This window comes from Bremia lactucae, linkage group LG14 (genome assembly GCF_004359215.1).
Source record: "Bremia lactucae strain SF5 linkage group LG14, whole genome shotgun sequence".
NCBI lineage: Eukaryota > Oomycota > Peronosporomycetes > Peronosporales > Peronosporaceae > Bremia > Bremia lactucae.
Window position 1 is genome coordinate 81,178 of NC_090623.1, and position 15,171 is coordinate 96,348.

General features: G+C 47.0%; 3 protein-coding genes across 3 annotated transcripts; 1 reads left to right on the plus strand and 2 right to left on the minus strand.

The window, feature by feature from the left end:
* Positions 1-5,205: 5,205 nt before the first annotated feature.
* Positions 5,206-7,845, minus strand: CCR75_006177 (uncharacterized protein; the record flags this gene model as incomplete). Its single annotated transcript, XM_067964248.1, has 1 exon — positions 5,206-7,845. The coding sequence occupies one exon, from the start codon at positions 7,843-7,845 to the stop codon at positions 5,206-5,208; it is 2,640 nt and encodes an 879-aa protein (XP_067816464.1).
* Positions 7,846-7,945: 100 nt separating this feature from the next.
* On the plus strand, positions 7,946-8,791 carry CCR75_006178 (uncharacterized protein; the record flags this gene model as incomplete). The annotated part of the gene is made up of 1 exon (XM_067964249.1): positions 7,946-8,791. One exon carries the CDS (start codon positions 7,946-7,948, stop codon positions 8,789-8,791), a length of 846 nt encoding a protein of 281 aa, XP_067816789.1.
* Positions 8,792-8,898: 107 nt separating this feature from the next.
* CCR75_006179 (uncharacterized protein) lies at positions 8,899-14,919 on the minus strand (the record flags this gene model as incomplete). Its single annotated transcript, XM_067964250.1, has 1 exon — positions 8,899-14,919. One exon carries the CDS (start codon positions 14,917-14,919, stop codon positions 8,899-8,901), a length of 6,021 nt encoding a protein of 2,006 aa, XP_067816467.1.
* Positions 14,920-15,171: the final 252 nt, after the last annotated feature.

Consider the following 15,171-nt stretch of genomic DNA (forward strand, 5'->3'; position numbering starts at 1 on the left):
GCCATCCGAATGGGCCTCGGCTAATGCGGCCGGGCAGAGAGCTCCTCAAGAGTTCTGTTAAGAGCCTCGCCCTGAGCCTGCTCATGCCTCAGCTCATCCTGAGTCTGAGTGACAGAGTTCGCCGCAGCATGACTCTGTGTCTCAGACGCGGCCCTCCGCTGTCCGAGCACGAATGCCTCAAGCTGCTCCAACTGAGCAACATGTTGCTCAGGAGGACTGCCCAGGAAGCATGGCCAGGCTCATCCTTACGTACAGACGCAGAGACGCGGGTTGTGGAAAGGATTTCAAGTGCTACCAAGTGTAGACGGGCACGTTTTAATGCGGCCACCCTCTACTTATACTCACACCCTAGCACAGCCAGGTAGCGGTTTAACCTGCTCTTCTTGCGTGCAGCAAGGTAGTTGCGTGCGCGCCTTAGCGACCACACCCAACGCACTAAGTACTCTAGTATAGTGTCTTGACGGGAGCGGTAATCCGGCTCCGCACTTACTAACTAGAAAGAAGATTTCAGACTGATTTATATGTAATCGGGTTTAATATAAATACCTATTTTTACCAATCAAAAATGTCATATCTGTAGATAACACTAATATACATTGCGAGCGTATCTTTCTAAATACCTCGCGTAACGGATGACGCTAGACGTTCCTCCCTCCTAATGTGAATGCACCTCTGTGCATCACATACACAAGGGTTGGTCACAAATGTGAACCACACCCGAGTGGTGGGTCTAATTACTTTATTTAAGTAATTGATTATCCCCTACAGTACACCAAGTGTACTTAACGGGGACTGTAATGGGGCACACATCGGTCGGAGAACCGTTGTTGTGGTACATTTACTTTATGGTTAAAATACCCTTTTATCTAATTTTAGAATAGTTAGTTACTTAGATCACCGATTGAGTTAAAACCATCGTCACTTCTAGACGAAGCTGTCCTGGATGACACAAAAGCTGCACTTAGTGCGCGAAATGGGTCATCGATCCTTAAAGATCCTACAGATTCCTTTTATTCCTTAATTAGGGAATTTTTAATCTGTGGTATGTAATAATCCACCATCTATTTAACCTCCAGATGGAGGTGTTCGTCATGAAATTGACTTGGTTCCGGGAACCAAATCCTTTGTCACAAGACAACGGCCTTTACCAAGGGAGCAGTGTGACGTCATTGAAGATTTCTTCCGTGCTAAGCACGAGGCTGGAATGGTACGAGAGAGCAAATCTCCTCATTCGACACCGACATTTTGTGTCAAAAGCCAAATGGTAAATGGCGCATTGTACATGCTTATAATAGGCTAAATGCTGCCACTATACCAGCACAAACCCCCATTCCTAGAAAGGATGTTCTTCAGAACAATATGGTGGGATGTACAATGTACAGTGATTGGACTTAGTCGATGGTTACCACCAATTGCTCATGCGAGCTAGTGATATCCCGCTTACAGCAGTAGCTCCCCAAGCGGCATGTTATGGGAGTGGCTGGTTATGCCACAAGGGCTTTCCAGCGCCCCGACAACATTTAATCGTCTAGTGACGCAACTGTTTTGCCCTCAGCGAGGATACGCACAGACTTATTTCGATGACATTTTTGTCCATAGTCGTGCGGAGTAGGGTCGGTCGGATATGTAAAACCATTTAGACCATTTGCGAGCAGTGCTCGAGTGCATGCGCACAAACAAATTGTATGCCAATGCATCAAAATGCATTTTTGGCGCAGACAAAATTCCTTTTTTTGGATGCTTCATTGGAAAGCGAGGCCTTAGAGGGGATCCCGCTAAGGTAGAAGCCATAGTAAATTGGCCAGTTTTTAAAAACCAAAAGGATTTGCGTAAGTGGTTGGGTCTCGCCAATTATACACAAATATAGCGAAAATTACGCAAATACGGCTAGGCCATTATCTAATCTCCTTAAAAAGGATAAAAATGGTGCTGGACTAGCACCGAAAATAATGCTTTTCGAGCAGTTAAAGATAGTCTTATCCATGCCCCGATTCTGGCACTGCCAAACTCAAATTGGCCTTTCAGTGTCGTCTGTGACGCATCAGATTCTGCCATTGGCAGTGCTCTGTTACAAACAGATGTTGATGGGTACGAGCGTGTTATTGCGTTCTAGTCTAGACAGCTTAAAGCTGCAGAAAAGAACTACCCAGTTCATGACAAAGAGTTTATTGCCTTAAAGTATGCTCTCGTCAAATTCAGAGTTCATCTGCTCGGCTCTAAGCTGTTTGTGATTTATACCGATCACGCGTCATTACGCACGGCGACTAAGTCGCCCCATCTCTCACAGAGATGGCCCGATGGCTATCCCTTTTTGCGGAATACAGCTTCGAAGTGAAGTATAAACTCGGCAAGCAAAATGCTTTGGCCGATGCGTTATCACGCAGACCGGATTATGAGGTTTCTCATTTAACGACTATCTCGTCACCTATTCCTGAATTAATCCGTTCGGCTTACGCCAAGGATGAATAGTGTTTAGCTCTGCTACGAGCTTTATAGAACTCACGTTTGCGTGCAAGGTTACATCGATTTTCTATCGATAACAACCTGTTGCTTTATTGCACAGACATCGTGGACCCTCCGCGTGTCGTTGTTCCTCATGATGAGGATTTAAAGTACCGGATCCTCTATGAGGCACACGATACTGCCCTTGGTGGTCATCTCGGTAGAGAAAGACCTACGACTCTATCAGCCAGATTTATTGGTGGCCCAAGCTATATAAATGGGTCAGCACATATGTTCACACATGCGAAACGTGCCAACGGGTTAAACCCTCGGCATATGCTGCTGCGCCACTGGCGAATCTTCCAGTCCCCATAGGATGCTGGGAGTCCATTAGTATGAATTTTGTTTTTTAGCTGCCGAAAGATTCAGCCGGTAACTCCGGTACAGTGTTCTTTGTTGACCGTTTAAGCAAAATGGCTCACTTAGCGGCCGTGTCGGATTCCATTGATGAAGAGGGTACAGCTAAGCTGTTTATCGATCGCGTGTTTCGACAACATGGTTTGCCAGTGGCAATTGTCTCTGATCGGGATCCCCGTTTTACGGGTAAATTCTGGAAATCAATTTTCCGAGTGCTTGGCACCAGATTGGATATGTCCACTGCCGACCATCCGCAGACCGATGGTCAAACCGAACGTGTCAATCGCGTCATTGAAGACGTTTTACGTAGCGTGTGTGCTCAGACACCAAAGCGCTGGAGCTCAATGCTCCCAGAAGTGGAATTTGCGTTAAATAACGCTGTTCATGCCTCCACAGGCTATACTCCGATTTATATAAACGGTCTTACCCACCCGTGCGTTCCGTTAACGATACCACTTCGTGGTTCAGGGCTTGGTGGGGGGGATTTGACCGATAAGCTTGCTGATATCAGCCCCGTTACCGTTCGGAAACAAGTAAGCGAGTTTCTCGCGACGCGATTTAGTGTCTTTTGACATGTACGGGATACGATGGCTGATAGCCAAGACAAACAAAAAGAACAAGCGGATGCCAAAGGCAGAAGCTGTATTAATTCTTTTATAGTCGAAGACCGAGTTTTACTAAATGCTAAAAATCTACCTACTAACTTGGTTTCCGCGGTCTTCAAGACCAAATTGCACCCGCGCTTTATTGGACCATTTACGGATGTGGCCAAGAAGGGCCTAGCTTATACGCTAAACTTTCCTAGGAAGCTGTGCACACATCCAGTGTTTTACGTTGGCTTGCTTAAGCCCTATCGGGACCCTTCCCACATGGACGGCGTCCTCGCCGGGTCACCAGAGATCCAGATGGCCAAGCTATGACCCGCTATCTCTTTGAGACGCTCGTCCGCACTAAGCGGAGTAAATCTGTATTCACTATGAGCCTTAGCTTTTGCTATTTCGGCAGCTCGACGACGAGCTCTTTCCTCTATGAGGATTATCTGCTCTTGCTCTTCATCGAGGGGATTCGTAATAGTGTTAAACTCAGGTCCCGTGTTCTGCTCAGTGCAGTTAAGACATCAGCGGCACTACGTTCTGGGAACGGATTCGGGGCTCGCCGACGTTCGTCCGGAGGAGAAGCGTGAGCGAACGTCGCTCTTTTTCCTCCTCCTCTGATTGAGAATGACTTTCAAAGTCCACCATTCCCTCATCGTCGAGGAAGGTGCTCAGAGTCTGTGACTCACGCTTGACTGTCATTAGACAAAGGAATGGAAAACACAACCAAAGCTGTTTAGTTTCCAGCCTCAAAGAGGAAATGAAGCGAATGTTGTCACTCGGTGTCAACTGTAACGGGGTGTATCGTTACATGAAATTAACACTAGAGGTTGTTAATTAATATATTATCTAAAAGGTAGATAATATTTGGAGGATATTATTTTACATAGTAATGTCCTGAATTCTTATCCATAAATAGGTATAGACCATTATGTCTATTTATTCCGCAGACTAATCAGCTGTAGAAGTAATCAAAGAGAGTTACGAGATAAGATAGATAAGAATTCATTTACATGTTTAGTATTAGTTTATAGTTAAGAACATTTACATTTTAGTAGATTTATGTCCAGTAGGAGATAGATTAACAAGACACTTAACTATATTAATACAGTTTTCATTTTACACTCTTAAGCTAACTTGCCTTAAGAGAAGTCTTCCTCTATACGTACAGTGTACGTCACCTAACGAGAGGCACCACTCACATCTGAAGCAGTGTGAAGTGGACTTGTACTGAAACAGTACAAGTCGCAGTGCCCCGTTACATCAACAGTCTGATGGGGGAGGGTGTAATGGTTAACTAATTATATAAAGTTCAGTTTCCCTTTTGATCTCAAAGCGTTAAGTGTCTTCCTAAGGTTTGCGCATTGACCTGTAAGAGATAGAAGCGAGGTAGCTCCGCTACAGGGACTGTGTTTCATTAGGGCAACTTTGGCCCATTACAGCATTACACATTGATTGAGGATATGTATATACGACGTTTTTATTCAATACAAATGAGGAGGGGTGTGGCAATACCAAAAGGATACCGGCCCCTAAATTTATGATGCCCCTTTTTTTGGCAATACTGTAGCCTAATTTCTAACAATCATTTGAAAGAAATAAGGCTACAGTGTTGCTAATTTGAAAAGTATTACGAGGCTTTTGTTACGCTATGACTAAGCGACTGACAGACACGGAAATTGCCGCAACAAGAAATTTTGACTTGCGCATGTCCAAATTACTCCAAGCTTGAGCATACATCAACGCGAATTTGCTACATCTGCATATATCGATTGCCCCCAGCACCACCATTAGGACCGTACATGCTTGAAGATGAATCTGCATGCGTTGATCCTGCCACACTTTCATCTGACTTCGCATAGTTTAAAGGTGACTTCGAGCTTTCCTTACTGGCCGCGGACGAAAACGAATTACTTGTATTGCCATGGACTAAAGGCATTAATGACGAGTTTGACATTGCGTGGCTGCGCGATCCGGCTTGCACGGTAGCACGTCCAGCAGCTGCTGCACGCAAACTGCGCACCCACTCGTTTTTCACCTGCCTCGACTTCGCATGCAGTTGTAATGGATGATACTTATCGTCACAGAAAGAAACACTGAAGGCTTCCGGCACAGCATAATTGTCTTCAATGATGGCATTTGTGACATCCATAGGTAGATTTACAGAGCGACAACGCTCAAAGTCTTCTTTTGAGTCGTAAAAACTTAGCTGTGGGCCTTGCAGGACAAAGTAACGCTGCTGCCATTTTGCGCGGGCGGACACACCAGCACCTGGAGTCACGTATTGCTTGATGAGGTATCCGCATAGGATTTGTGCGAAAGCTGAAGTCGCAAATTCTGTCGCACGATATTGGCCTTGTTGTGCAGTATCGGCCAGGCGCTTCATAGTTGCATTATGATTAAGAATGTGCTCAAGCTCGTTTGTCTTGAATTCAAGTGCGGAACGAAGTCCAGCAATCTCTGCTGCGCAGCGTTGTTCGGCCTCTTGTACTCCAAGCTCGTATTTTTGCTGCTGCTGAGCAGAGAGTTCCTGCATTGCACCTGCTTGCCCCTGTGCCACTGCTACTTTAACACTTGTATCATTCAATTGTTTCTCAAGTGCGCGAACTTCAGCCATATGCGCAGCGTTCGTATCCTCTGTCCTCTGAATCAATTGCGAAAGAACGCGTTGGCTGACAAATTCACAATAAGCGGCATCAGCGGATGGACCCACTGCGCGATCATAGTACATCTTGTGCACTGCATCTAAATCTTTATGCAAAAAAGACTGTGTTTCGCGAAACAATTCCATCGCTGATTTGTCATGTTGCAAGATTAAATACTTCGATGCAAGATTTTCAAGTATGTGGCGACAATATGCCATGGATGCTGCAGCATTCTGCTGGCAAATGGCATCAAATTCGGCGCTCACCGTCTCGCGAAATTGTCCCAGATAATCGTGACGTTCTTCTGCTGAATCTTCTGCACTCATGTCTCCATCAACAATCTCTCGCAATTTTTTTTTGGCCAAGCGCTTGCACAAGTAATGCACGCTTCTAAGTTTGTCGACTGAGCAAGGTAAGCGAACCATTTGTATACTGCTACGAGTTTTCATGCTGTCGTCCTTTTCCATAATTTCAATTGTTTCATTTTCCGGCATTAGAGGTTCTTCCTCGTCTATAGAAGCATTTGTCAGTGCTCCAGAAAGCAATGCCACGCTTCGCAAATTTCCACATTCATGTAACATGTCATTTCGGTCAAGATTGTTGTTCACTCGTACAAATTCACCGTCGAGATTGTTTTCTGCATTCCCTTCAAAACTTGCATCGTCCACATATTGTTGGGGTGAAATGTAGCGTCGCACGCGTACGTTAAGCTCGGCCTTGTATCGTGCGAGTGCGTCCTCCAATGCATCATGACATTGCGCCTGTACAACACGGCTCCAAGCACTTGATATAACAGGAGCCTTGCCGCTATTCAACGCCTCAACATAAGATCGAGCCAGATTAACAAACATTGCTCCATTTATAGGCTTGCCAAACATACTCTTAGGCTTGGCTTTACCAAAAAGTTGCTTCGAAAGATTCTCGAAACCCTTTCGAAATTCGTCTCGAAGCTCGTCGTACGGGACTTTTGACAAATTTCGCAGCTTATGCTCCTCATCAATTGGCCGCACGAGTGTCACACAATTTCGATGCCTAAAATAATCACATAGCAACGCTCGTATCTGGTCTTTCTCGACCGCGTCATCATTGTACCCTCCGGTCGGCTCCAGTGCATTCTCCAAATACTGCTTCGATGAAATTAACTGACCATTTTCCAGTAATTGCAGCGTAAAGTCTCTCAAAACCCACATAAAACTCGGGAAGAATTCGTGCAGTTTGTCGGCATTGCTTATCCCATCCTTAGCCGATGACGACGTCTGAATGTGCTTGGACAGATTGACCACAAGCGAAAGGTCCTCAATGGCATTTCCATCAATAACGCCTCGACTGTTGTACACAAAGCTAGACGCAAGCAATAGCGCGAGCGCAAAGATGCGCGAATCGTGAGTTTGCTCGCGGTCCACGGAGCCAAGTCCTTCGGTGTCGAGGAATACCACACTCGTACCATTGTCCAAGGGAATGGGATTACCCCACATCCAGATACCCTTGGTACACGCATTGACTGTTCCACCCACGGCAAAGCCTGAAAGCTCCTGACTCGTACCCAACGACCTCGAGATACCTTGAACCAGCAAGTTTAGCAGGAAACTCTTGCCTGTGCGATACAGACCCGCTACAGCCACAATCACAAGTGGTGACTTTACCTTCTGTAGTAAAGAGCACGCTTCGGGATTTACGCGAAAGCTGCCATCGTCGTCCACCAGCACGAACGGCAGCGGCCGCATCGCTGGCATGTCTGCTGCGGTCATGACTACGTATTTTCTTAGCCTAATTCGGTGGGTGCTGTGTACAAACGTATGATTATGTATGCCACACATTTACTTCACTGGCAAGCGCTTGATCGCATTCATGACACGAGTGGCGCATGGCGCGACATCTCGTCAGGGCAAGCGCGGTGCGGTCGGCAAAGCCAAACTTTCTCGCGGATCTACCGGAATGGGAGCTAACCCGAATTTGCGCAAGAAGTCGAAGCTGGTCGTAACCTTTGACTCAGACAAGCGCAAAGAATATCTCACAGGCTTTCACAAGCGCAAGCAGGAGCGACGGCGCTTTGGTCTGGACATGGAGGCATTTAAAATAAAAAAGCGGCAGCTAGAAGCTAAAAAGCAACGGCGTGAGGATCAGAAGGAAAAACTGGCGGCGCTTAATCTTGTGGGCGGTGACAAAGAGGAACATGAGGAGGAGCAAAGCGAAAGCGAATCGGACGTTTGCACTACCGAAAGCCAGTTGCTAAGTGGCGCTAAGACTGTGACTGAGGTCATGACTTTTGCAGACGAAATTACGCAAAAAAAGTTTGGTGACTGTGTGATTGTCACAACGTCGGTCGGTAACCTGCAAAGCGACAGCGACGAAAGTAGCAGTGACGTGGAGATCTCGGGTGCTGAGGAAACGAAAAAGTCACTTTTCCAGCGAAAGAAAGGAAAGAATGGCAGAGAAGAGCATTTGACTTTGTTCCAGCGAGTACAACAACAGCGAAAAGGCAAGGCTTTGCCTTCTAAGCGCTCAAAGCTTCAGGGCGCACGGACAGCTCGCAAAGCTACAGCGGGCAAAAAACGGATCCAACGGGGTGCAGCCGCGGGCAACAAGCGTGGCGCTGAAGACAGGGATGGCGTGTCAGCTGCTAGCAAGCTGAATAGAAACATCAAGGCAAAGCGCCAGCATGGTGGAGGAAGCACGCGCCAAAAGAAGCGGTGAATGGTCACCCAGCCACTCTTTGATAGCTCCATACGAAGCCCATTAGTATGTTTAACCTTACATTAGTCTTCTAGTCGTCATTCTTTAATCCAACCTTTAACATGCTATTACTTCCACACCTTAATGAGAGCGTCCCGACCACTGGATACAAGCATTGGGCTTGAATACTGGCCACTATTTAACCCCACAAGCGTAAGATCGAGGATACAATCCGTGTGTGCTGGAGAAGGAGGAACGAGGCCCCTCCGCTCCATGCTGATAGCTGTTTCCACGCTTCCATAATTTGGTGCAGCCACATCTGCTGAATTTGAGTAAGGTGACGAATCTTGACATACAGTTATAAGAGGTGGGCTTAATTTACTCCAGGCCAGCTCTGGCTTGGTAATGGTGGCCGTAGTCGATATGGGTGCCGCTGGTATGTCGTCAAAGCGCTGTGAAGTAGCATTTCCCGAATCTGAATTCATACGCCACCAATCGTTCGGAGGCGCCTGGATGCTGTAAAATGACTTGGCTTCTCCATTTCCACAGATAGTGTACGACTGTTTGCCATTGCGAATATCCCAGTATCGTAATTGTCGGTCTTCCCCACCCGTGATCAGTGCGTCTCCAATGCCACGCACATGCAGAGATGGACAAAAGATCGCACGGACGCTAGGCTCTTCACTCAATGGAGTCGTAGAAATCTCATCAAAGGACATAGTGATACCAAGAATGCCCAAAAAACTTCCTAGAACACTTCGACTGCGGTGTGGAATTGGCACGTGCAAAAGTGTTGGACACTTGCAAGCCTCTGATTCCGATGCCAGTGCCTCAAGGGAACGGAAAACAGCACGACATGCGCCGATACTGAGATCAAAAACAGCAACTTCTCCATCACCAGCAGCCACAAACACCAGCGGCACTGACGTTTCATCAAGAGGCAGTGTGTTAGGCAATCCTAAGCAGGGCTGAATTCGGTGGATTGCGCGGTGAGACGAGTGCCGCCAAATACGGATCAGCACTAGAAAGCGCAGATCCCATAGGCATAAGAATCCTCGGCTCGTACCTACAGCTAGCCAGCTCACGTCCAAGGAATGCGTCATGCAAGTCACGTAGCCCAATTCCGGTGAAATACTCAGAGTCCAAGCTTCGCGCCGCATGCGCAAATCCCACGCATGGATCTTTCCATCCCGAGTGGCATACAGCAGCAGGGCTTCCGTGACATTATTAAAGTAATCGATAGCCATAACAGCGCTGTTATTAGCTCGCAGCTCCTTAATACCAGTAGCTTGTACATTTCCGCCCACGGAATTCACTTTATCCACGCGAAAAACATGTACTGATCCATCACTGGAGGCCGAGGCAACTGAGTGACTATTAGTTAGCACTTTCATATCCGTGATAACACCGCCCTGTCCATCATACGTACATCGCGATCCTTGATTCACACTGTGTTGTAGCGACCGAACTGACCAAATCTTCACTGTTCCGTCATTTGAGGCTGAGGCTAGAAAGCTGTAGTCCTGAGCCGCACTTATGCGTGTGACAGCACCGGAATGCTCGGCTAATTCTGCCACAAGGACGCTTTTTCGTGGCTGCCAATTGCGGTATGAAGATTTTGAGAATCCACCACTGCTGCTTATGCCATTGAAACTATTTGGGCTGCTACTAGGGCCACTGCTACCAGCAGAGCTCCCAAAGTTTCCCGGCGTGACACCTCCATTTATCGCTGCAGCAGCTGCCACCGCCACCGTAAAAGTATTTCCACCGCCTGGAGAATATGCCCCGCTTCCAATCGGGACTGATGCTGACGTGACACTTGGCAAACCAGATCCACCTCTCTCATGGCCTGAAATTCCATTTGTTGAACTTCCAATGCTACTACCTCCTAGCAAACAATATGGACTGGATGCATAATTATAAATTGAGTAAGGCGATCCATCGGAAAGCCGCAGCGCACCAAGATCAGGTGGCAGTGGAGGAATACCCAGTGCATTAAGCCTTGCCAACAGTTTGCGAGGGTTTCCAAGGGCTGGATCCATCGCTGACTCCTTGAATGCGAAATAATGGTGATATGTTGTGTGGGCCTTTTTTACCGTTCGCTGCCTGGGAGGCGATACAGGTGATGATGTATGAACTGAGTGGTGATGCGGGTCCATTAGGCTGCTCACACCATCTCCACCATACATATCGCGCATGTTCATATTAAGCATACTCACCATCACCCCACCACTAGTAGGTGCAAAATGACTCGAATCGACTGGACCTAGTCCAGAATCATCTTGTGAAGAAGCGACAAAACCAGCAGAGGTCGGACCAGATACTGTGATTGGGGATGCTACGATGGGTGTGCTGGGCTCAACAAGGCTGTACATCTTGCCAACCTGCGACAATGAAAGACTCTCGAGAGATGGAGCAGTTCCAGCTTTAAATGCTGTAGAAGTTACAGAGCCGATACGATGAGAAGGTGAGTTGCTGGCCGCGTGTGAGCGCGACCTCGATACAAGAGCTGTCGATGCTGATGATGCGGAACTGCTAGGCATTATGGACGAGGTCGAGGGGATGCCAAAACTACTGGCCTTTACTGGTTGAGCAGTCGAAAGTGCAAAGCGCATATCCGGCACAAAAAGAACACGAAGGTGCGAGCGGGAAAGTTTGCGAGCAAAGGGGTTGCTTGTTGTTCCAGCAGCTCCGGCCACAGAGGAACTAGTCACTGGGCCGTGAGCTAAGTTTATACGGTCGGTCTTAAGCGGTCCTTGCATACGCGCAGCTTGCTCCGTCTTGGCCATTTCCAACTTGCTTCGCAATTGCATAGAAGCGATCGACACGTACTGTTGTATGAGCTTTAGCGACTGAATCTCATGCTTGCGCTGATCGTAGGTACAGGCTTCGCCATCAGCCACACTATTCAAAATTGTTTGTGCCGTCGCCATCGCAGAAGAAGCGACAGCTTCACCAGAAGAGTGTTGGCGAATCATGCCATACCCGTCCGAAGAATCGGCACTCAGTAAAGCGTCTCTGTTTCGACGCACTCTGGCCATCTCTCCAATGGGCTCGTCTAAAGACTCACGCAACGTTGTCGTTATTGCTGATATTGGTGCAGTAGATGCCACTTCATCGTCACTCTCTTCAGGAGCTTCCACAAACGATTGTTCCATTTCAGCAATTACTTCACTGAGACCTGATAAAGACGAGGATGCCAAAAGTGCGCGATCAAACGTTTCGCGAGACACATGAGGCCGACAGCAGTCACGCAGTCGCTTCGTGACCTCACATTCATCTTCGTTAGGCAAGAACACCATGGTTTTCCGTAGAAAAGGCCGTATAACTGGACTCAAGAACACGTTGGCATCTACACTGTGCAATTTTAGCGCAATTTCTCCCATCAGTTTAAGCACGGCATCGCGAATCCACCAACTTGGATGCAAAAGCAGTGAGCACGTCATACGGGCTTTCTCTACCAGCGTACTATTCTTTTTTTGAAAAAGTCCAAGCTGGCACAGTCCCGTGAGACATTCCACTGCTTTGGTAATTACAATCTCTTGTACATCAAACAAAGCCTGCTCAATACAAGGCAATATGTTGTGCTCAACAACCACACGCCCCACAAAGGAGCACACGCCAACAATATAGTCAAAGAAGGCCCCACGCAATTCCCAATCTGGGTCGTTAAGAAAAGTAATAAGCTGCGGTAAGACGACATCCAATGTACGTTCCTGGCCGAAGAAAACGCAAAGTCTTGTTATATCAACGAGCAGAGCGCGTTTAACCAAAGAAGATGAAGCTTTTTGATCTGGAGTTGTCAGTTGTATTACAAACCTTGAAATCATCTTGTGCAGGACGCTCAGCTCCTTATCAAAACTGCTAGACGCCATGTATATTGTGGTTGACACAGATGACTCGTTGCTACGATTAGAAAGTGATGCAGCAGAGCCCGAAGACGTCAGCGTCTTCTGCTTCATAGCGTGTGCGATTTCTAGAAACCGGCGACTGGTTTCCGCGAGTTGGGGTAAGCATTCAGCAAATGTGATACGCACCAGTTCATCCGGATCGGATTGGAAAGGAACCATTGCGGGGAGCACATATTGTGGGAATACCGAAGCGTCGGCAAGGGGAAATTGTTCCACCAGAGACAGTAAAAATGCAATTGTGCGAAGAGCCAAGGCCCGCACGGCCGCACTTGGATCATCAATAACTTCAAGAAGATAAGGAATTAAACGCTGTAGACGAGCTTCGTCGCTAGTAAACTGTCCCAAAGCACGAATCAAGTATAAAGCGGTAAGCTTGGATTCAGGAACTTGAACATGCCGCAAGCTTGAGCATATTAGCGATAGAACAATTACAATACCATTACGATCATGTGGCCACGGCCCGCTTACAGAGTATATCGGTGGCTTTATTCGTCGTGGCTTACTGGAAGGCGGTAAAGTCGTCGATGTACCCGTTTTGGTCGAACAATTTATAGTGTTCGATGCATCAGGATGTATAGTTTCTGCATTATTCGCTGATTCCCCATCGAAACGAACCGTGGATGACTCGCACGCGTAATCAAGAAGCAGCAAATTGTTCTTCTTCTGAATTAGTGCATTGAATTGGTCGTGTAGCTTTTCAATTTTCTTTTTCTGTAAGGTGGAGCTCAATCCCCGCAAGTCATTCTCTTTTTCTTTCATCTTTTGAAGCTTCGTTAAGGCAGCGTTGTCTCGCGAAGCCTTCTTCTTTTCATATTTTGTCGGAATTTTCTCATACAATTCTTCCAGCACACGCTGTGCAACATGCTCATTCGTCTGCTGAGCGCTGCCTGCAGCACTTGTCAATCTATCTGAACCGTACCCTTCTTTAAGGCGAAGCTTAAAAAACTCTTCTCCCTCTGGATCTTCAACACCAGCAATTTCGCGCACTAATCGACCATAGTACTTGCAAACAAGACGAATCCGTGCGTCAGGTACTTTGCCTCCACGGCTAAGCACTAGCACTAGGAACCGAAACAAAAAATGATCAAAATATGGCGGGAACAGGCCACTTGAGCTCGTATACTTGGCAAGATATCCACTTGCCGAGTTTCGAGCGCTTGGATCCAATTGCAGCATGTGTATAAGCAATTCTTCAAGATTCGAGTCTCCGACTTTTTTCAACTGCTGGCGAAGCGGCTCGCTATCCCCCGTTCGGTACTTCAGCAGCGATGGTAAGTCAAATAGTGGCTTCCCACCTAAGAATAGCTCAGCAATTACGCAACCAGCTGAAAAGATATCCATAGATTCCAGTAAATTACCGTCTCGACGGGAGCGAGAATACGATGACGGTGCGGTGCTATTTAAAGAAGTAATAGGCGGAGGGATTCCTGTCTGCAACCCACTGCCCATGCCAAGAATGTGTCTGTCTACTTCATCCACTGTTACATCACTATCGGCCATCCTTGAGAGCATAGTAGCAGCATCCGGAGCCTTATTACCTCCTATTCCCGGTGTTGCCCCACTCAATCCACCGGCAGGCACTGACCCTTTTCCATAAAATCTCTCTGGTGCGACACTGCACCCCCGTCTGGTGGCATCAATGGCGCAAAAGTAATAATTGTAATCAGCAGGATCGTCTTCAGGAATATACGTAGGTTTGAACGGTGCAAAATCCGTCAGAAAAACCCAATTCCAACTCGTGACCATAACATTTTCCTGCTTAATGTCGCCATGGCAAATACCTTTCGAGTGACTTTGCTCCAAGGCCCTTAAGATCTGAAATGCAATCCATTTCTTTTCAATCATCGTAAGAAACGGCCTCGAGCATATGCGGTCGTATAAATTCGAGGCAAAGTATTGGCGCACCATAAACGCTACATTGTATTTGCTCGACAGCTGAAAATCTGCATACGGAATAACATTCGGCTGCAATTCCACCGAGAACGCAAGCGCCAAGCGACGGAGTGCCACTTCAGCACTCGTCAAAGACTCGCGTTCGTCATATTTGCGATAAATTTTTACTACTAAATGCCCTTCGTCGCACTTGCACGAGATGCTCTTTAGAAACTTGCCGTCTCCAATCAAACTACCAAACATCATATCCATTGACCGCGGCGTGTAGTCCATAAGAAACGTGCGGTACTGAGAAGCGCTGTCCAACACGCTCTGTGGTTGTGCGCGTGGCGCGGCATTACCCATTTTGATAGACCTTGCTTGGCAAGGGGATTTTAGTTGGGTTTTCTTACAAGTTGACGTTTACCTAAATGATTTCATTAAGGCAACACGGAAGTTTAGATGCCTCTAATTGGCTACATACTTTATTGAAATTAAAAAGAAGAAACAATGCAACCCTCTCTAAGTGCCGATTCTTGACGAGAAATTTGTGTATGAGGTGGTACAGAAGCCACATTGACATTGGTAAATTTAGCTCGCACTCGACACTAACATAAC